At 40.2% G+C, this 24,051-nt stretch overlaps 1 protein-coding gene across 4 annotated transcripts in view; it reads right to left on the bottom strand.

Moving 5' to 3' along the window:
• OCA2 (OCA2 melanosomal transmembrane protein) overlaps window positions 1-24,051 on the bottom strand; it is a 267,404-nt gene that overhangs the window by 191,255 nt on the left and 52,098 nt on the right. For all 4 annotated transcript variants that reach the window (XM_065927959.1, XM_065927962.1, XM_065927960.1 and 1 more), the window contains exon 3: window positions 526-624. In XM_065927959.1, coding sequence (XP_065784031.1) covers window positions 526-624 — 99 coding nt within the window. The remainder of the gene's footprint in view (window positions 1-525; window positions 625-24,051) is intronic.

Raw genomic sequence — 24,051 nt, 5'->3', positions numbered from 1 at the left:
GTGTGCACCATGCGTGTGTGCATGTGCTGTGCAGGCATAGACAGCCTGTCAGAGCTGTGTGCACACATGAGTGTGTGCATGTGCTGTGCAGGCATAGACAGCCTGTCAGAGCTGTGTGCACCATGAGTGTGTGCATGTGCTGTGCAGGCATAGACAGCCTGTCAGAGCTGTGTGCACCATGAGTGTGTGCATGTGCTGTGCAGGCATAGACAGCCTGTCAGAGCTGTGTGCACACATGAGTGTGTGCATGTGCTGTGCAGGCATAGACAGCCTGTCACAGCTGTGTGCACCATGAGTGTGTGCATGTGCTGTGCAGTCATGGCAAGGTTATGATCAAGGTTATTTGGAAATTCATAAGGCACAGAATACAACCACTAGAATCATGGACACATTGAATTGACAAGAATCTAGCAGAGGTCAAACATGTCAGGTAAAAATTCATCTTATTCTCTAGCACAAGTGTAATGCTCAGAGATTTCTTAATTTTTTAAGAAAGAAAGCAAGGAAGAAAAACAAAAACCTCACCCTTTTTCTTGTGAGAAATTCCTCAACAAAGGAGTGCTTTCTGTAAAGCAGGGGTCTTCAGACCTGGAACTGAAGACCTGGGAGAAAGGAGGGTGAGACCTGAAAGACACAGTGAAGGAAGGGTCATTAACAAAAACTGAAGGATGTGTTCACTGGTGGTTACAGCTAGATCCAAGAATGTGTCCCAAAAGTCACTGGTAATCTTCACATGTTATATCTGAATTGTAAAAAGTTGGAGTTTAAGATAATTAGAGACAATTTTCCACCCCCAGCTAAACCACACTATAAAGACAAACAGAAATTCAAACAGATTAGATGCTGTGGAGTCAATACTTTTAGGCTCACTTTAGCATGATAATAGAGTCCAATCATGTTTGTCATTCCATGCAGTTTTTCCTCACAAAAGCCATGTTGCCAAGGGTTCCCAGTGTATTTGCCAAAACTGCTTACCCAAGTTGACCAACTCTGCCAGAGTATATGGTCGATATGTCATGCATCAGTCACACTGGGGGCCCCTTGAGGAGGCCCCCCTGGGTCACAGCAGTGTGCATATACATGAGCTCCACCTAGAAAGCAGTGACATACTAGTGCTGCGTCATGGCTGTAACGTCATTAAGTCAGGCACAAGAGGAGAGAATATAGCATGTCTCCGGCTACTGCTGCTGCACCAACCAGGAAAGAATACTGCTGTGCTGCATATTGGATCTCACTGCCAAGCAGGGACCCACGGTCTCATAACGTTCATCACCTCTGTCACTTACTGCTTCTCAGAGATGCTGGGTTCTTCAGACCCACGGGGTTCTTGCTCTAATGCCAACATACATTGCTCTAGTTCTTCCACGTGTCTTTGCACATTGCACACTGGTGTGGCATTGCATAGGGCACAGTTCATATTCGCCTTTAGGGGAGCAGGAAAATTCACCTCATGGTGCCAGTGACAGTCCATGCTGCTTTGTTGGGCAAATGGCAGTTCAACCACACACTCAGGCAGAGTTGGTCGATTTGAGTAAACAGTTTTGGCAAATGCATCGGGAACCCTTGGCAACATGGCTCTGTGACTTTGGGACACAGGGATGGGCCCAACATCTGTGGGCATTTTGTGGGTCCTTATTGAGAAAAGTAGAAGGATGGCATGCGAGATGCCACTTTGAAAGTCTGAAGACCCCAAAAGGAGGCCCGAGCTGGCAGGGGTCCCATCCAGTTTATGGGGATGAAAAGTGGACTGGTTTATGCAGAGGTATACTGTAAAGACTGTGTCTTATATACAACAGTGTACTGTCAAGGCTGTGTCCTGTGAAGTAGGTTTAGTAGGACAGTGTGCTGTAAATGCTGTGTCCTGTGATGTGCTACTACCCTCAGACTCTTGCAGATTTAGAACAGTGTGAAAGTATTTGGAACCTTTGAGTGGGCTGTGAATGCCACAAAAATCCCCTCCTTGAAGGAGTTGGCACAGCACCTGTGGGGGGTTTTATGTGTTCTTAATAAAATGCTGCAGGAGTGGAGTTGCCCCTGTAGAGGTTTTCCTGCAATTTCAAAGGACAGATGGTGGACTGGACCATGTAAAATAAAGGCGCTCCACATGTAGTGATTGACTTTTCTAGCCCCAGGAGGGCAAGGACTACAACATGAGTTCCAGGTGATACCTGGAGTTGGGTTTTGTTTTGTATTGGGGGTGTAACTGATTGTCGTTGTAGTTACTGCTGTAGCAAGATGTAAATCCAAGGGTCAGTGTTATTCGCCAAGGGAACGTCGCAGAAGATGGACTGCACATACAGTGTGAGGCAAGATCAAAAGATCAAATTGGCCAAGATGGCATGTTCAGGCTTTCGTCCCATGTTTTGTAAATAATGACTATGATGACTCATTGGAAAAGACCCTGCTGCTGGGAAAGATTGAGGGCAGGAGAAGGGGATGACAGAGGATGAGATGGTTGGATGGCATCACAGACTCGATGGACATGGTTTTGGGTGGATTCCGGGAGTTGGTGATGGACAGGGAGGCCTGGCGTGCTGCAGTTCATGGGGTCACAAAGAGTCAGACATGACTGAGCGACTGGACTGAATTGAACTGAACTGACTATGTAACAGTTGAGATTGTTTATGTACCTCACATCATGAGGTACTCACTTTGTCACAGGTTGCATGCGGTACACATATACATGAGCTCCACCTAGAAAATAGTGGATATTACTGCTGCAACAAGGCTATGTCCATAGAGTCAGCGATAAGAGGAGAAAATACAGAGTGTCTGCTGCTATGGCTGCTACACCAGCCACGAGAGAATGCTACTATGGCTGCTATGTCAGCCAGGAGAAAATAAATGGGTCTGCAGTTCCTACCACTCCTCGAGTCTTCTTCCAGCCTCTTAGCTTATGCCTTGCCTACCCTGGGTTCAGCAAATAGTGTGAACAGCAAGGCAACTGGCATCATGAACAGGATCAGCAATACAGCTATTTTATATTCTGGAAATTCTATCTCCTAAGATCACAATATTTAATTAAAATATCCTAATATTTTCCCCTGAAAGATCAAGCAGCAAAAGTCAAGCTGATAGAGTCATAATGAAATGATAACCAGGACAGCAGCAAGGGGCCTCCCAAGGGAGAAGCCACAGCTGGGGCAAAGCAAATGTGCACACTGCGTGGGACCTCCTTCTTCTCTGCTTCCACCTGTCCATGAACTTGTCATCCAAATCAGAAGCTTCCAGGAGGGAAATAAAGTCACAGGAGCAATAGAGGCCCCTACCTGGCATATATGGTCACCTTCATTAAAGGACATGCGATGTTTAAAAGCAACCAACTTTTTTTGAAAAGTTGTGAAAATCATTTTCATTCCCAATTTTTGGGAATATGTCATTTTATACACTAGAACATTGCCTTTCCCGAAAGGGCTCAGGCCATATGGAGCCACTGTGGATGCTATTAGAGAGACAAGCATCGAAATATGTATATTATCAAGGGTGAAACAGATCACCAGCCCAGGTTGGATGCATGAGACAAGTGCTCGGGGCTGGTGCACTGGGAGCACCCAGAGGGATCGGGTGGAGAGGGAGGTGGGAGGGGGGATCAGGATGGGGAATACATGTAAATCCATGGCTGATTCATGTCAATGTATGGCAAAAACCACTACAATACTGTAAAGTAATTAGCCTCCAACTAATAAAAATAAATGGAAAAAAAAACATCACAAATGCAGAGCAAACCAAAGAAAAATATTTCCATCCATTTTCTGTTTCTCATTTAAGCATGTACCAGTGACACAGACAAAAGACTGGTCTCACAGATGAGTGAAATCCTGACCTGTATCTAACAACACCCATCATATTACACTGACGGCAGGAAACAAGTTTGTCTAGAGCCGATGAGTATCCTCTGAGCATTACCTCCAGGCAGACCTGAGCACTTCCAATGGGGAACATAAATGACTATGGACTTCAGGGATTTTGACAGCCAGTGGAGGAAAGTGTGGCAGGGAATGAGGTATAGATGCCTTGACTAGCTCAGGTTATAGTGGAGAAACAGAAGATGAATTCTATCTGAGAGATTTAATAGCTAGATGCACTTCAGACTGATTTCAACAATTATTTGGGCTTTTTAAATTTTCATCTCTTATAACAGTAAATCCAGAAGGGCCTCAGGTGCATCTAGCTAAATGTCTCCATGAATCAACCAATATTTAAGTGTTTTCCTGTCACTGTCTGGGTTGGTATTTTACACACCATTTCCAGAAGAACTGACTGCTACAGTGACCTCACTCATATTTTTTAACCAACGTGAGCCTAAATTTTCTCAGCTGTGTAATCTAGATTAAAAAGAAAAAACTCAGTTTTGTTGCATTAAATAAGGAGATGTAAATACAAAGCATAAAGACAGAGTTTGACTATTGATTCAATGATTTCAACTATACTGTGATCTCCTTATGAATAGCTGCCACGTTCAATCTTGTTTTATCTCATACCTTAAAATGGTACCCAGGTCAATGCAGATTCTTAACAAATATTTAATAATGAATGAGTTAAACCTCAGCAATCATAGCTTATTTGCATAAAATTGACTTTTGACTCAAAACAGTTTTCTAAACCATCAAACCAGTGATGTGCTTAGAATCAACACTGGCCCTCTGAAGAGAGGAGAGAGCTCAGGACAGCAGAGGTGCTATTGCTCTTCAAAAATCACAGCCTACATTATTGCCCTGAAGGAGGAAAATTAGAAATGGGGAAAGGCAAAAGTACATTTTATCTTCTCTGAAGTGGCCATGTCCGGTTGATTTCATTATTTAACACTTCTGCTACATTTTGTGTACACAAAGTATTATAGTGGTTTCTAGGCTTTTTTATATTTAGTTATGTCTCTAAACAGCCAAAAATAAAGTTTCACTAAGAAATTGCCCAAAGAGACCTAAAGCCACTCCAAATTTCAACTTAATTTGACACTGTCCAGATATTATTTTCCATTGCTGTCTGCAAAGAGGGGAAACAGAGAGGTCTTCACAGGATCCCTGATCTGCTGACCTGGAAGACAGACATCTCACAAACTACATGTAGAGAACATTCAAGATTGCCCAAGAAACATGTTCCAGAGCCTGGAAATAAAAATGGCAGTCCACAGAACTGAAAGGCAGACATTTTCTTTGGGACTTAATTAATATAGAAAATAATAGTAAGATCTGTATCATTCCTGATCTTTTAATCCTTCTGAAGAAAAGAAATCACATGAATAATTCTCTAACTTCACATCTAAGCCAGGGTAAAATTCACAAATTCCAACAGTATGTATTTTCCCCCGTGTCTCAACAACTCTATAAATACATTTGCAAAATTCATATGTGCTTCTAACTTTCTAAGGGGGCAATACTTATTTCTAATAATGTAGAAATTATAGAAATGGCTAGCAAATAAAACTATATGTAATTCTATAATTCATAGACACCAGCTGTTAACATTTAAAGAACTTTCCCTCAGTCCTTTTTTCTATATACAAGTGAATATTTTTAAGTCAGGATCAGTTATATATGTGTATGGACATACATACATTTACATATATAAATTGTTTTGTCCTCCAATTGTTCGACTTAGCCATGTCATTAGCATTTACTGTGTTATTATATAAACCTTTACAATGTAATTTTAATGTTGGCATCACATTCCATCACACGGATCACCACATTAAACTTGACCATCCATCTGTTGTTGGAAATTTAGAGAATTTCTAGGTTTTTACTAAGGTAAGTAACAAAAGCTGTAAGATTCCTAATAGAAAAGTCTATTTATGCATCTAGTAGTTCCTTAGGACAGATGCCTCAAAGTGGACCCACTGGGCTAAGAGTCGTCTTGTGCCTATGGCCTACAGAGAGACTACCCCCATTACTGTGCTTTTTGAAGGGAGGCTGTCCCTGCAGCCCTGGGTATTAGCCACTTGTTAGCTCCTCAAGCAGCAAATTGTAAACAACCAGAACTGACTTAGGTCCACCATTGTCAAAAACTACACTGTCGTGATTATTAACAGGACTCACATGGGAGGGCAAGATGGGTACAGTGGGTTGGCCACACTTCCCAGCCCTCCCATGTCAACAGCTTCTTTAGCTCCAGACTCCTAGTTCTTTCTAGATCCAAACATTTGACAGTCCTATAATATTTATATATTTTATTGAGAAAAAAAGGATCTAAGAATGCTGAAAATATGAAGTACCTAGTATATTAACACTTCTGAGAGGGTTTACATTTCTAAAGACTAGAGAAGAGACAAAGGACACTCTGAGGAGCTGGTGATTTGCGTTATCAGTGGAGGAGGAAGAAGTTTATTTAATTTATTTATTTAATTTTTTAATTTATTTTTTTAATTTATTTAATTTTATTTATTTTATTTTATTTTTTGTGGGTGGTTGTGATGGGTGTTTTTTTGCTCTGCACAGGCTTTCTCTAGCTGCAGTGAGCAGAGGCTACTCTTCATTGCCGTGTGCAGCCTTCTCATTGCAGGGGCTTCATTTGTTGTGGAGCACAGGCTGTAGTTTCAACATTTGGGCTCAGTAGTTGTGGTTCATGGACCCTGGAGCCTGAGGGCTTCCATAGCTGTGGCACTCATGCTCAGCTGATCTAAGGCATGTGGAATCTTCCCAGACCAGGGATTGAACCCATGTTCCCTGCCTTGGCAGGCTGATTCTTATCCCCTGCACCACCAGGGAAATAACCTCTCAGTCTTTCTTGAGCCCTATGTAGGACTCCATCAATGTACACACAGTAGTCAACTCTGCTTGGCAAGGGGCCCAGAGCCAGTAGCACAGAGTGCAAAATGCTATCACTGACTTTCTCTATCTATCTATCTGTTATCCTTTATTTCTTCTAGGTCCTTGTTAGATGTGTTAAATGATTCTTGCATTTTCTCTGTTCTGTTTTTGCAATTTTGGATCATCTTCACCATCATTACTCTGAGTTCTTTTTCAGGTAGCTTGCCTATTTCCCCTTTCCTTATTTGGCCTTGTAGGTTTTTACCTTGTTCCTTCACCTACACAATATTTCTCTGTCTTTTCATTTTGTCTAACTTACTGGGTTTAAGGTCTCCGTCCCCTAGGCAATAGGCTCATAATTCTTCTTACTTTTGGTCTCTGCAACCTGTGAGTGAGGTTGGTTCAGTGGCTTGTGTAGGTTTCATGTTGGGAGGGACTTGTGCCTGCATCGTGGTGGGAGGAGGTGAGTTTTTTCCCACTGATAGGCAGGGCCATGTGAGGTGGTATCTTTTGGGGTGTCTGTGGGCTCTGCTGATGATTTGGTTTATGATCCTGTCTTGCCTGTTGTTTGGATGAGGCATCCAGTGCTGGGTGTGACAGGCAGTTGGGTGGTGCTAGGTCTTGGATTCAGGTGAAGGCCTTCGTGGAAGTTCTCACTGATTAATACTCCCTGAGGCCAGGAGTCCTCTGGTGTTTTAGCATTTTTGACTTGGTGCTCCCACCCCAAACGTTTAGCCCCAACTTCTACTTGGGGAACCAAAACTCCACAAGCTGTTTGTTATGGCAATAAAGAGAATTAAAACAAGCAAACAACCCTCCCCTCCCCAAAAGAAGCAACAAAAAATGAAGCCCAAACAAATGGTAAAACCAAAGTCAGACAAATAGAATCAAAACCAAAGGAACATAAACACACATACATTTTCTGTTGTTTAATCACTAAGTCAAGTCTGACTCTTGTGACACAATGGACTGTAGCTCACCAGGCTTCTTCTGTCCATGGGATTTCCCAGACAAGAATACTTGCATGGGTTGCCATTTCCTTCTCCAGGGGATCTTCCTGACTTAGAGATCGAAACTGCATCTCCTGCATTGGCAGGTGGGTTCTTTACCACTGAGCCATCAGGGAAGTCCTCCACACACATACACACATACAAAAGAAACCAAAACAGATAAGAGAAAATAGTGTACAAGGGAGTGACTCAGAGAACAAAAGAAACCAAAGACTATATCAACGAAGTAAAACAAAACTAAAACACAGACACAAATCAAAACCAAAGCTGAGTGTCAACTGAGGAATAAAGCAAAGAAAACAAAGCAGTAATTAGCCTCCAACTAATAAAAATAAATGAAAAAATAAGAAAACAAAGCAAACAAAAATGGTGAAAAAAATAGAAAAGTGAAGTTTAATAGAAGTATATTTTTAAAGTACTAAATATATTAAAGAAAAGCAACAACAAAGAACCAAAAAGAATATAACAACAAACCTAAAAAAATAACAGAACAGCAGAAAGCCAAAGTACAAGTAGAAATATATATATAAAAAGTGTGATTTTTTTAATTCCAAAAAACTTAAATAGAAATAATAATAATAAAACAATAAACACAACAACAGAGAAAAAAGAGAGGAAAAAACACATAACCAACAATAGAATGAACCAAAACATAAGAATAATAATAAATGCTTTCCTTGGGTCTCAGCTGTCAGTGAACCACAGCCCACCTCTGCCTCCCTAGGAGGCCCTCCACTGATGGAAGGACTGGTCTCTGGACCTGCTGTGGAGACAGTTTGAACTCTCTGGCCCTTATCTCACATATGCTTGCCTCTAAAGTTCACAGTTACTAGAATTAGGCTGTTTTCTTTTGTGGTTACACTCATTGTCCTTTTATATACTCTTTAGACATACAGTCTACCTAGTTGATCATGTGGATTTAATCAGCAGTTTGTGCAGCCAATGGAAAGGTTTCTGATCCTCTTCCTTAATCATTCTACTGCTGGAGCTCAATTTTTGTTTTATCCCCACCATTGCACATGGACCACCCACAGGAGTCTGCTCCTGGGGCTGCCTTAGAGGACCTTGGGTCTGCCCCAGTGAGGACTGGGCACGAAGGTGGCATGACTTCTTGGATCACAGGGACCCTTGTGGTGCCAGGTGTGCAAGGGAGCTGGCAGCCACAGGCATAGGAGATATGACTCCTTTAGGGGTCTTTTCTAGGTTCTGGCAGCTGGTGCTCAAAGGGCCTCCCTGGCTTGTCCCTCTCTACTGCTTGACACAGCAGGTACTCAAAGGGCAGCCTTGTTGGCCCTTTTCTTTTATGCAGCTGCCAGTGCTGGTGTGTGGGGAGAGAGACTACAGTGGTGCTCCACCCCCTGCATGTGACTCAGCAGTGCTGCCCTGCTTCTCCAGCCAACTATTTTCTTCCAAAAGCATCCCCTATGGCAGATTTCTTCCCTCCCATTCCTTCAGGCATCTCCTCACAGTCAACAGCAGTCTTCGCCTAGGGGTTGCTCTCCAATCCCCATGCTCCAGCTTCTAGCCCCCATGAACACCAGTGGACCCGTGTACCTATCTGGAATATGCAGGGCCGTGACATGGATTGTCTGTGTGCTATGTGGTTCTTACTGTATTTAGACTGTCACATATCAGCTGCTTCACTCTCCAACAGCCTTGAATGCTTCTCTTCTGTCCCAACCAATTGCCTTGGATGTAGGGACCTCTCTCCAGCTTCAGTTCCTCCACCCCTGAGTCCAGGTCCTGTCCCATTTGCTATCCTCCTCCTCCTTCTCCCTCCTTTCATTCATCCTACTGACTTGTGCTTGGATCCACATACTCCTTTCTGGTAGTCAGGGAGCTGCTAGTATTCAGCCGGTGTTCCATGAGAACTGTTGCATCTTAGATGTATTCTTGATGTATCCACAGGGAGAGATGTACTCCATGTCCACATACTCCTCCACCATCTTGGCCTCCACCTATATATTATCTATCTATCTATCCATCTATCTATCATCTATCATTTCATACTGGCTTTACTGGCCCAACTTACCTTTCCAGAAGGAAAAAAATAAAAAGCAATGCAGTAGACAGAGGAAATGTTGGATTTCTCCCAAAAGTAATTACACAGAAAACAACAAAGCATGTTATCCATTGACAGAAAGTAGATCTGAGAAAGGAAAATGAGCAGGGAAGCTGCCATCCACTCACTTGAAGTTTTTCAGAAGGCCTGAGAGGACACTGTAATTTTTTTTTTTTTAGAACAGTTGCAGTACTTAATTCTCTCTCAACTTTGTGTGAGCAGAACCAGTTTTTTCAGTATAATCAAGCACAAAAAGGAGAGCCCACAGTGTGGACTCTACAGAGGCTGCATTTGTATTCAGTTGTCAATGAAGAAGCAGAAAACTTAAGCACAGTCTCCAGGTTCTTTGGCCTAACACCTCCATCACATGGACTAGTACAATCAGAAGGCCACTAGTTGATCCCTTTAGTGTCTACATTTCTGAACTTGGGGGCAAATACACAAAGAGAAGAATGTTGTATGTGAGCAACGGTTAGTGTGAATGGCTGTGACAGGCTGCAACCCACAACCTCCTGGTGAGCAGTATATGCACAGAGGACACTCTCTAACCTCTACCCAAGGCAACTGAATCCTTTTTGTGGACCCCAGGCAAGCCACTGGGCTACATGTGCCCCCATATGCTCAGCTATAGGGTAGAAGAGAAATGGCAGCTACTTCACAAAGCCGCTATAAAAATTAAATGAGGCAAAGTAGCCATGCCTGAGCCCAGCGGCTGGTAGAGGGCCTGGGGCACAGCTGGTTTTGAGTCCAGTGCTCCTAGACATTCAAGAAGACATAAAATATCCAAGCGTGCCTAGCTGTATCTGTGCCCAGGACTTACCCTCACTGGGCACAGAACACATTTCTTCTGCTCTCCCATTTCATGAGCTCTGTTGAGCATCTGTCCAAAGTAAAATCCCTCTCCCTTTGAATGTCTCTCTCACAGTTCTTGTCCTCTCATGAAAGCAGGGGGAACTACTGTCCCTTCCACTGTCCACCTCTATAAGTAAGAGGTAGAGTGTCTGGGACAGACTCAGTATGGTTAGTGGACATGAGCTCCATAGTAACACTGACTCTTACAATGATTTGGCCACAAAATACAATTAAGGCACCCATGTTTTATGAGAGAGGAGAAAAATATGCTTTTAAATTTCCCTTTTGGTCTGAGTACAAATAACAAGAAGGAAGATGTTCAGATATGGCTCGTATTATAAAGAGTCTATTGGCTACAGCTATATCCTGTTTCTATAATTTGGTCCATATAAGCCAGAATGAATGTTCTCAAGTATTATTCCCCTCTTATTTATGATACAAATATCTGAAAAGACATGCCATTCCCTAGATCATTTCTATCTCCTCTATTACAGTTTCTAGAATTAAAATTGAACTGACATTGAAGAAGAAATTCATAGGGCCTGGACTCCATCTCAGGCCTGTCCATGCTGATCGTGCGCGGCCACCTCTCCAGTGGACTCTGATCTCTGTGCTTAGCGCCTGTGGGAATGACAATGAAAGGATAAGACCCCCCTCTGGGCAGGGGAATCTTGAAGAAGAAAAAACAGACACTAATCACCCCTGCCTCCAGACAGTATCTATTGAAATGTTATCACAGGCTTATCGGTTATTAACTGGTTGGAATGTAACCGCGGGCTTATTGATTATTAACTGTTTGAACACATAACACGTGAATGATGGGGTTATTGTGATTGTATTTACCCTTCCTTTGTAAGCCTCAAGGGATTTGGGGTGGTGGGTTTGGACACGTACACATGGGGTATAAAAGGTTTTCACAAATGCTGGTTGGGGCCCTTGGCTAAGAGGAGACTCTGCCTTGGACCCGCTGGTGTAATAAACTGCACTCCACTATCTGTATTGTCCTTCTGAGTGAGTTTGTTTCCCGGAAAGCATGGCTACAACAACATAAATAATTATTTGGAGGTGACTTTTATTGCTAGCTCTGAAACTCTAAGACATGTCTAGGGAAATCCACAGACCACCAACTGGATTGACCAAAATAACTGGAAATCCTCAGTTTCATCCTGAGGATCAGGACTGGATATATCCATGACTTTATTTACTTGTATGTTACCTGATAATAAGAACCTTGTGGAAGAACCTCAGCCTGGAGGCTTCTGACCACTCCTGCAGACCCTCATGGACAGACTCCTGCCTGTTCTTCGTGGTCTGGAGGTAAGTCAACAAGGCTTGGTGGCAATAGGCCTGGGATGAGGCAGTGCAAAGACCAGCCCAGCTTTGCATAGTGGGTCATAATGTGTAGTGGGAATTCCTAATAATGTGCTTTCACAGCCTTGAGAAATTTCACAGAAATAGCATTTGGAAAAACAGCATATGTTAAGAAACTGTGTTGCTGATTATTTTTCATGCTTTTCTTAGAATAATAGCCTTGCTACAGACCCCAAGGCCAGACCCAGAAGGGAGTACAACTGGGATCATGAAAGCATGGACCTTGGAACATCGAGTCAGCGTTAGGTGCGAACACAGACTATGCGCTTGCTGATTGTTCCCGAAGGGAACAATTATCCTAGAAGGGAATTGCCTGGGGTAAAAACCAGGAGATCTGGACTATGTCAAAGTAATATCTTGGGAAAAATAGATCAAAGAAAGTTTTGTAGTCTGCAATTAGGAATAAAAGCTGGATTCAGAGTGGACTCTGCACCTCAGTCAATAGAGGTGCAGGTCCCCTGACCCATTGCACCAGATTTTGTGTTCTGTTTTCATTCTCATTGCTCACTCCCAGACCTTTAGGGCAACAAGTATGTATATTCTAATCATTTAGGCAATATTAGAAGATGGAGTCACATAGCAGGGAGACTATAGACCTTCAGGTTCCTAAGGCTAGAGATAATGGGTAGAGATACACAATAGGCCGTCTAAGGTACCCAGGGGATGGTGGAGTGAAATTCCTTGGGAAATTAAAATATTCAAAATCAGCCAAGGAATTGAAAAAGTCATACACAGGCCAAGCAAGATAAATGGTTAGAAAAGTCCTTAAGCATTCACCTTAGGCTGGTCCCTATACTCAAAGCACAGTTAGCTAGTTAGTGAAGGATTGTCCCAGCACAAAGTCAATCTACTAAAAATGGGCAAAGAACTACGTAATATTAGGAATGTGATCTATAAACAAAAATAAGAGTGTCAACAGAGACAGAAATTGTCAAAAAAAAGAACTAAGCAGAAATTCTAAAGTTGAAAAATACAATAAATGAATTGAAAAAAATTATTAGAGGTATTCAACAGTAGGTTTGAGCAGGAAGAAGAAAGAATCAGCAAACTTGAAGACATAACAAATGAAATTATTGAGTCTGAGAAGCAGTAAGAAAAAAGAAAGAAGAAAAGTGAACAGAGACTAAGGCACTCATGGAACACCATCAAGTGGTCAATATATGCGCTGTGGGAGTCCCACAGTAGAAGAGAGAGAAAGGTCCAGAAAAAAACTGAAGAAATTACAGATGAAAAATATTTCAATTTGATTAAAAAAAAATGTATCTACAAATCCAAGATGCTCAAGGATTTCCAAGTAGGATAAACCCAAGAAGCCCACACTGAGACACATGATAATCACACTGTTGGAAAACCAAAAGATTATTATGTAAAAATAATTGTCAGTAAGCTTATAATGATGTCTCAGGAGAAACCCTGAAGGATAGATGGCAATATATATGAATGATATATGTATTTGAAGTCCTAAAAGAATAATAAAAAACAGTCAGAATTCTATACTTAGCACAACTAGCCTTCCAAGAAACAGACAATCTGATAAGCAAATCTGTGTAATTCACTACCAGTAGACCTGGCCTACAAGAAATATTGAAGGGAGTCCTTCAAGTTGAAATAAAAGAACACTAGAGGGCAATTCAAAGCCATATAAAGATGTAAATATCTCTTCTAAAGGTGGGTGAATACATGGGCAAATTTTAAAGAATAGTATTATTATAACTTTGACTTGCAACTCTACTTTTTATTTTCTATAAGATTTAAAAGACACATGCAGAAAAAGTAATTATAAATCTGTTAATAGGTACACAATGTGCAAAGATGCAATTTGTGATTTCAATAAATAAAAATAAATAATAAAAACTGAAATATTTAGTAGTGTTTTTGTATGCAATTAAAGTTTGTATCAATTCAAATTAGATTATCATAATTTTTTTTAGTTTTATTGACATGTAGTTGAATTACAATGTCATGTTAGTTTTGGGTGTACAGCACAATGATTCAGTGTTATATATATATATATTTGTTTTCAGATTCTTTACCCTTATAGGTTATTACAAAATATTAGACTGTCATAACTTTAGACTGTTATATCTAATTACCATGGTAAGCAGAAAGAAAACATCTATAACAAAATATACACAAAAAAATGAGAAGTGAAACAAAGTATGTCACTACAAAAAATGAACTAAACAAAAAGGAAGGCAGTAACGGAAGAAATGAGGGACAAGAAGCCATAAGCCACATAGAAAACAACGAAATGGCAAAAGTAATTTTATATCAGTAATAACTTTAAATCAAAAGGCATAGATTGGCAGAGGGATTTTACAAAATATGATTCAACTATATGGTGTCTACAAGAGACTCACTTTAAATCTTAAGACATAAATAAGTTGAAAATTAAAGAATAAAAACATATTCCAAGCAAAACAAATCTGGGGTGGCTATACTAATATTAGACAAATAACTTTAAGACAAAAACTATTACAAGAGACAAAATAACAATATAAAGTGATTAAAAGATCAATTTTCCAAGAAGGTATAGCAATCACAAACAACATGCAACAAACATCAGACTTCCAAAATGTATTAAGCAAACATTAATAGAATTGAAAGGATATTAACAGATCACTCTACAGTAATGGCTGGATACTTCAATTCTCCATTTTCAATAATGGATAGAAACCAGACAAAAGATAAATAAGGAAATAAAGTGTTTAACACTACACTATAAACCAATTAGACCAGAAAGACTTATATAAAACACTGTACCCAACAACGGCAGAATACATACTTTTTCAAAAGTGCATGGGATGCTCTCAGATAGACTATAAGTTATGTTTCAAGGTTGGTTTTTATTTTCTCATTTTTAAAGATTGAAATCATATAAAGTATCCTTTCCAATTATAAAGGAATTAACTGGAAATCAATAACAGAAAGGAAACTGGAAAATTTGCAATATGTGGAAATTAAACAAAACCTCTTAAAAAAGCAAAGAAGAAATCAAAAAGCAATATCTGCTATGGGCTAAATTGTGTCTCTTGCCCCCCACCACACACACACACAAACAAATTCATATGGTAAAGTCTCAACCCCCTACTACCTCATAATTTGACTGTGCTTTGGAGGTGTCTTTAAATAGATGATTAAATTAAATGAAGCTGTTAGTTGAATCCTAATCCATTTTGACTGGTGTCCTTATAAAAGGAAATTTGAACACATAGAGAAACACCAGAGGTGCACATGCACAGAGAGATAACCATGTAAAAAGACAGTCATAGGGCTGAAAGCCAAGAGGTCTTGGAGGTAACCAACCCAGCCAGCACCTTGATCTTAGGCTTATAGCCTCCAGAACTACAGGGAAATAAATTTCTGTTGTTTAAGGCACTGCCCCCAGTCTGTAGTATTTTGTTATGACAGCAAACTAATACAATACCCTGAAACAAATGACAACGAAAACCCAACATACCAAAATTTATGAGATGTGCCAAAAGCAGTACTAAGAAGAACGTATGTGTGTGTGTTAAGTCACTTCAATCATGTCTGACTCTTTGCAACCCTGTAGACTGTAGCCTGCCAGCCTCTTGTCTGTGGGATTCTCCATGCAAAGATACTAGAGTGGGTTGCCACTCCCTCCTCCAGGGGATCTTCCCAACCCAGGGATCAAGCCCATGTCTTTTATGCCTCCTGCATTGGCAAGTGGGTTCTTTACCACTAGCACCACCTGGGAAGTCCACTAAGAAGAATATTTATAGCTATCAACACTTACATTAAGAAAGAAGAAAGATCTCAAATCAAAAAGATGTATAAGGGCAGTTGACACAAGAGTTGTTGAATATGAATGGATATTACTAATCACACACACAAAAAAAAACTTCTGGTGTATACAAAAGTTTGGGATAAACTTTACTGAACTTTACAGGAATGATTTTAGAATTTATTTGAATAAAAGAAAATCAGATGCATTTAAGGCCTAATGTGAATTGTTCTTTCCCCTAAGAAAATAGTTCAAAGAGTTAATAACTTAATGGTGATTTTAAAGTTTATATATAATCCAAGTTTATAATTCAAAAAGATAAGTTTTCGGTGATCAGGTGGTAACTGATCCTAGTTGGGTATATGAAATAGATATTTCAGTGATAAAGCCAAACACATAGGGCTGCAGAAGCTGTCACTGCTCAGCTTTTTCCGGGGTTTGCACACAACTAATAAGACAATAATCATTCCTTAGCCTAAGTAATTGCTCAGATATAAATCCTTCCTTTTCAAAGCACATGATTGGCACAAGGACTCCTGTTTAGAGGATCACTGTATTGTAATAAACAAATTTTTGAATTTCAGCCCAATAATCTTTTAAATCAGTATTGGAAAGGCTGTTTTCAATCAGAAAACAGCTGTGGGAGAAAATCAGATTAAAATTCCCACCAGTTATCTAGAAAGCCCAGAAAATTAATCATTGACATGATTAACCATTGGAGGCTTATGACTAGATTGATTACTGAAAAGAGAAATTAGGTTTATTGCATGAAAAATCAAAATTATGAAATATGTCCCAAAACAAACCAGACGGGCTTATGTGTTTTCAAGGATGATGATTTAAGACTCTCAATATTAACAAAAGGTATACAACCCCTGGGTAAAAAGCTATATTTTTTCCTGATGGTCATCCTTTCCCAGAAAGACTAACTTCATTCCAAGGACAGAAAACATTCAGAATTGTTAATAAGAATGTAGATGAATTGAAAGTGCAATAAAATAAGTTACTATATGAAACCTAAGATCATTATTATTTTGATGGAGTAGACAGCTCTCTGGAAGATTTTACAACTGCTATTAATATTTTTCATATCACATGTATGTATGTATACTACTTGCTCAGCAATAATATCTTATATAAAGAAAGTCTTTTTTTTTTTTTTTTAATTGTTGTAACTGGGATTTCCCTGGTATTCCAGTAGCTAAGATTCTGTGCTCCCCATGCAAGAGGCCCAGGTTTGATCCCTGGTCAGGGAACTAGATCCCACATGCCACAACCAAGACCCGAAACAGTCAAATAAAAATTTTTAATTGTTCCAAGTAATTTCTAATTATAAATCAATAAAATATTCAAACATAAATGAAACTGATGACAGTTTGGTCCCTATCTCATATTTCTAGGTAGACTCTGCCCGCAACCATTTGGTATATTTCCTAAGCTCTTCTTGGAGAAAACTGCCAGGGCAGAGGAGACACTTGTCCTGGTGGCCTGATGTGGACATGTGGGCTGGAGACTCACCGCAGGTAACTGTGGACCGCACCAGGTTCCTCTGCAGACCACAGTTCTCTTCCCTGTTTACCACATGCGTTTGAATAAGTCACGGCTTTGGAGGACTTTCTGTCTACTTGTCCTATCAGTTAATGAGAGAGAGTCCTGAAATCTATTATGATTTTGGGTTTGTCTATTTCTTTTTCTGTTCTATCAGTTTTTGCCACATATATTTTGAAGCTGAGAATTATGCCCTTTTGATAAACTGAGACTTCACGACATGGCCTTCTTTATTGTTTGTAATATTCTTTGTTCTATAATTTACTTTTTCTGATATTAATGTAGCCAATGTAGCTACTCTCCACTTGTTTTATATCTATTTTAGCATTGTATATCTTTTTCCATCTTTCTACTGTTAACCTATCTGTGCTTTTATATTTAAAGTGTGTTCCATTATATTATGCTTATGTTCTCTTCTTTTCGGTTTTCATTAATTTATCATCTGTTTTTGATTTGTGGTTGCCCTGTTTTTCAAGTATGTTAACTTCCTATATCTACTTGCTTTAGACTAGTAGTCATAGGCTCAAACACATTCTAGAAAAAAATCTACATTTTCTCACTTTCTTCCTTCACATTTTATTATTTTGATGTCCTCTTTTGAATCTTCATGTTCATCCTTTTGCTATCCATTGTGGTTATCATCATTTTCACAGAAATGTTTTTATTTGTTTAAATCTGTGTACTAGTTTACTTAAATTATTACCTCTCCAACTTTGATTTTCTCTTTCTGATGGATTCTTACTTCTTTTCTATTTAGGGAAGACCTTTCAGTGTTTCCTTTAGGATAGGTTTAGTTTGGCTGTATTCTTTTAGTTTTGCTTGTCTGAGAAGCTCTTTATCTCTCCTTCCATTCTAAATGATATCCTGCTGGGTAGAATATCCTAGGTAGCAGATTTTTTTTCCCTTTCAGGCGTTGAATGTATCTTGCCACTCCATTCTCACCTGCAGTGTTTCTATAGAGAAATCAGCTTACAGTCTTCTGGAGGTTCCCTTACAATAACTCTTTTTTTCCCTTACTGCCTTTAGAGTCCTCTCTTTGTCTTTAACTTTTGTCATTTTTTAAATAATATATCTTCATGTAGGTCTGTTTGGGTTTATCTTGTTTGGCAAACTCTGTGCTTCCTGTATCTGGATATCTGTTTCCTTCGTTAGGTTTTGGATTTTTCAGCCATAATATCTTCAAATACATTTTCAATCCCCTTTTCTCTTTCTTCTCCTGGGACCCTATTATATGTAGATTGGCACACTTTATATCACCCCATAGGTCTCTTATATTGTTTTCTTTTTTTTTTTTCAATTTGGGTTTTTGTCTGCTGTTAAAATTGTGTGATTTCCACCAATCTTCCAGCCACTTAATGGTTCTTCTTCAGTATTTATTCTGCTATTCACAGCCTTTAGTTCAGCTTCATCTCTTCAAATGAATTTCCTAATATTTACTGGCTCCTCCTTATAGTTTCCAGTTCCTTTTTAAAGTTTTATGCATTTCTATCAATAACCTTTCTTAATTCCTTCAGTATTCTCATCATCTCCTTTTTGAACTTGGTGTCTGTTAGACTAAAGAGGTCTATTTCATTGCCTGTTTTTTTCAGGGAAATTCTCTCCATCTTTTAATTGGTAGTGGTTTCTCTGCTTCTTCACTTTATTGTTTCTTTTGCTCTATGAGTTTAGGAGACACAATCATCCACTGTGGTCTTGTAGGTCTATCTTTCTGTAGGAGCTGCGTGAGTTTCCTGTTTCTGGTGTGGCTGCTGCAGCCATCTCCTTGCTCAGTGTGTGCTGGCTCCTGTCCCCTAACGGGGCTGTGTCTGGTGTTGTGATGATCAGAACCTGCACTGGACACTGGGCGGGTCCCCACTGCGCTGCGGTTGCTGCTCTCCTGGCAGGCACAGGGTCTACTCCCTCACTGTCGGAATAGAGGCCCTCAGATCTGTGTCTGAGCTGCATTTCTGATCAACAGTCTGAGGCAGACAGGACCGGAGCACTCTCACTGGGAGAGGGGTCACTGAGGGTTCCTCTGCTGAAGCTGTTTACTTGTGAGTCTGCTCTGTTGTGTCACCTTACACCCATTGTGCAGCTTTACAAAGTACACTGGAAATCTACACAGAGTACTTTGCACTTTGGCACTGCCCTCAGTCCCACCTCAACCATGGGTAGGATAGCAATTGTCCCTGATGTCTCTCAGGCATTGTTTTCTCAAGACCAGACCCACGGGAGTCAGGTGCCAGGACTGCGGCAGTCATGCACCTGGACGCACTGTGCAAGCTGTGGAAGCAGCTCAGACCGGGGCCCAGCCCAGCCCCCACATGTACGCATTCACAAAGCCCACATATGCTAAGGTCAGATCTGTCCCAGGCTTGAAAGCACCTGTTGTGTGATATTGGCAACAAATTTAAAAAACCACACAGACACATATATCAATGAAACAGATTAGAAAGTTCAGAAACAAACCCATGCACCTACATTCAATCTATGACAAAGGAGGCAAGAATATACAATGGAGAAAAGACGATCTCTTCAACAAGTGGTGCTGGGAAGGCTGAACAGTCACATGTGAAACAATGAAATTAGAACACTCCCTCACACCATATATAAATATGAACTTAAAATGATTTAAAGTCCTAAATTTAAGACATGACACCATAAAACTCCTAGAAGAGAATATAAGCAAAATATTTTCAGACATAAATCAGAGCAGTATTTTCTTAAATCAGTCTCCCAAGCCAAGAAAAAGAAAAACAAATAGAACCTAATCAAACTTAAAAGCTACAAAGACTTCCCTGGTGGTCTGAGGGTTAAGAATCTGCCTTCCCAAACAGGGGATGCAGGTTTGAGCCCTGATCGGAGAACTAAGATCCCACACGGCTGTGGGGCAAGTAAGCTCATGTGCCACAACCATTGAATCTGTGAGCAAGCCACAGCGACAGGACCTGCGCACTATGGAGCCTGTGTGCCACAACTAGAGGGAAGCCCACAAGCTGTAACTAAAGAGCCCATGTGCAATAGCTAAGACCCAAGGCAGTCAAAAACATAAGATTTTTTACACAATGAGGTACCATTACATGCCAGTCAGGATGGCTGCTATTCAAAAGTTTTTTTAAAAAAGCTTTTGCACAACAAAATGAAGACAAGCTACAGAATGGGAAAATATATATTATAAATGATGCAGTTGCAAGGGATTATTATCCAAAATACACAAACAACTCACACAACTCAATATTTAAAAAAACAAATCCAATCAAAAAATTGGAAGAAGACTTAAATAGACATCTTTCCAAAGAAGACACACAGGTAGCTAATAGACACATGAAAAGAAGCTCAATATCATGAATTATTAGAGAAATGCAAATCAAAGCCACAATGAGATATCACCTTACCACTGTCAGAATGGCTGTCATAAAAAAGTCTACAAATAACAAATGTTAGCCAGGATGTGGAGAAAAGGGAACACTTGTACACTGATGGTGGAAACGTAAAACAGTGCAGCTATTATGGAAAATAGAAGGGGGATTCCTTTAAAAACTAAAAATAGAACTACTATATGATCCAGCAATTCCAATCCTGGAAATATATCTGCAAAAATATGAAAACATTAATTCAAAAAGATACATGCACCCCAGTGTTCATTGTAGCATTATATACAACAGTCTAGACATGGAAGTTAGCTATCCAAGTACCTATCAACAGAAGAATGGATAAGGAAGATGTGGTATATGTCTACAATGGAGTATTATTCAGCCATAAAAAGAATTAAATACTGCCAATTGTAGCAATGTGCATGGACTTAGAGAATATTATGCTTAGAGAAATAAGTCAGACAGGCAAAGACAAATACTGTATGATAACACTTATTATATGTGGAATCTAAAAAATAATAGAAACGAAAATATACACAAAGCAGAAACAAACTCACAGAAAAACTTATAGTTACCAAAGGGGGAAAGAGAAGGATGAGGTACAAATTACAATTATGGGGATTAATAGACATAAATAAGTATACATAATATATTTAAGCAACAGAACTTACTATATAGGGGATTACACCCATTATTTGTAATAACCTATAATGGAATATAATCTGTAAAAAATATTGAATATTGACTGTACTCCTGAAACTAGCACAATACTATAAAACAACTATATTTCAAAAAAATACAAATACATAAAATACATATAATACAAATACAAATACATAAAATAGCTTTAGACAATATGTAACAACTCTGTTACATATTTATATTATATATATATATATATATATATTATAATACACAATTACACAAAGGAAAAACCAAATAAGACATTTACTATGAGCACAAATTTGTAAAAATATGTATTATGTATAGGATGTGGTGTGGCTGGGAATATAAGTAAAGTCAGTAGATAGTAAGGGAATATAAGTAAGGGAATATAAGTAAATCTCAGTAGATAGTAACAATTGTCATAAAATTATTTTTCACCTTCAGTTTCCAAATTTTTAACTATTTATTTGGGCTTGGTAATAATAAAAACAGTAATCAATTTATGACAGATGAAGTGGTCATGTCAGATAATTCTGTCTGACAATATACTATATTTAATCCATATCTTAGATCTTGTATGTTATTAAAAGGAGCATTCATTCAAAATTTTCTGAGATTTGTGATCCAAAACTATGCTATATTTAGATAAGGGATTAAAAAAGAGAGTGAAGAAATGAGGAAGTCTGGAAGAAACATTGCTTACTTTGTCTATGAAGAAAGCTAGCATATTAGAAAAAATTCATTCATCTTTAACTTGGAAATTTTGTTTGTCCTGTGTCATTAAAAATGTACAATGTATTCCCCTCACTTGCAGGCCTCAAGTAGCAAGGGGGTGGAATTCCACACTGAGGACAAGTGGAAAGCCACATCAAGAAGTATCCTGCAGAGTCTTCCATGGCTGTAGCTAAAAGAGGAGGCCCATGATCCCAGACACAAAGGTCAAGATACCACCAAAATGAAGTCTGTTTTCTCTATTTCTTTGTTGTATTCACTCCATTTCAAGTTCATTCTTTAAAGAGGGTACAGTCAGAGCTGGGGAGGATGGCAGAGTTGGAAAACTCTGAGCTCACCTCCTCGCGTGGAAGCATCACAATTACACCAATTTGCAGAATAACTATCAATGAGAAAGAATTGAAGACTAGCAGAAAAGATCTTCTACAACTGAAAATATTAAAAAGGAACCACAAGACAGGAGGGGCAGAGATGCAGTGCCTCTTGAGTGGGCAACCAACAAATGGAGGATAATTACAATTGCAATGGTTCTTCCCAAGAAGCAAGAGGTCTGAGCCCCACATCAGCTCTGCAACCTGCACCAGGAAGATGAGCCCTCAGAACATTTGGCTTTGAAGGCCAGTGGTGCTTACCCTCAAGAGTGCCAGAGGGCTATGGGAAATAGTCTCCACTCTTAAAAGATGCACATAAAATCTCACATATTCCAGGACCAAAGACAGAAGCAGTAACTGGAAAGGATCCTGTGTCAGACAGACCTGTAGATCTTAGAGAGACTCCTGGAGGGGAAGGAGATGACTGGAGCTCACCCTGGGGACAGAGATGTGGTGGATGCACTTTGGGGAGTTCATTCTATCATAAGGCCATTGGAGTTGACAAGTGCCCCTTTGGAATGCACCCTCCAGCTTGTTAGCACCAAGCCCCAGTCTCACCCAGCAGCCCACTGCCACCAGTACTGGGACACCTCAGGTCAAACCAGCCAACTGGGTGGGGACACATCCCTGCCCACTAGCAGGTCGGCTGCCTTAGGACATTTCAGCCAACCAGGGACATAGTCCCACCCACCAAAGGGCACAGAGTAAGAACCCACCCAAAAGTTTACCTGCACTAGCCCCAGACTCACCAGTGGGCCAACACCAGCTCCAGGACACCCAGACCCTACAGCCGGAGACGTTGGTAACCAGCTCCACCAAAAAGTGAGAGCCGCACTTGTACCAGGACCCCCAAGGCCCGGTCCCCACCTAGCAGTGGGCTGACACCAACTTTGGAACAGCTTGATCCCCTCAGCCAGCCACACCAAGTTTTGGTCTCATCTACCCGAGTGGGCTGCCCAGGTGACACAGTGGTAAAGAATCCACCTACCAATGCAGGAGATGTAGGAAACATGAGTTCAATCTCTTGGTCAAGAGGATTCCCTAGAGTAGGAAATGGCAACCTTCTCCAGTATTCTTGCCTGGAAAATTTCATGGACAGAGGGGCCTGGCGGCTTATAGTCCATGGGGTTGCAAAGAGTTGGACATAACTGAGCATGCACACACTTCACATGCACATAACAGAGAGCTAGCACCAGCTCTGGAAAACTCTAGGCTCTGTAGTCAGAGACCCCAGGATTCAGCTTGGCCCACCAGTGGGCTGACACCAACTCTGGGACCCCCAGGGTCCTAGAACAAAAGACTCCAGCACCTTGGTCTACCCACTAGCAATCCAGCACCAGCCCTGGGACTCCCTAGGCCTACGTGCCACCCACCAGCAAAATAACACAGCTCCACGAGCCCCACAAGCCCAGCCCATTCACCAATAGGCCAACACCAGATCCAGGACCCTTGATCTTTTTTAAAAAGAGAAGTTAGCCTTTAATTTCTTGTTTCACAAATAAACTGGCTACATTGGTTGCTTTTTGATGATTAGCTACAGAGACTAAACCCCAGATCTTCATACAAATGCTCCAGCGCTTCCTCTGCTCCAA

Source organism: Muntiacus reevesi, chromosome 3 (genome assembly GCF_963930625.1).
Source record: "Muntiacus reevesi chromosome 3, mMunRee1.1, whole genome shotgun sequence".
In the NCBI taxonomy this organism is placed as follows: Eukaryota; Metazoa; Chordata; class Mammalia; order Artiodactyla; family Cervidae; genus Muntiacus; species Muntiacus reevesi.
The sequence above is the reverse complement of the archived record's forward strand: the minus strand, read 5'-3'. Positions and strand labels throughout refer to the sequence as shown.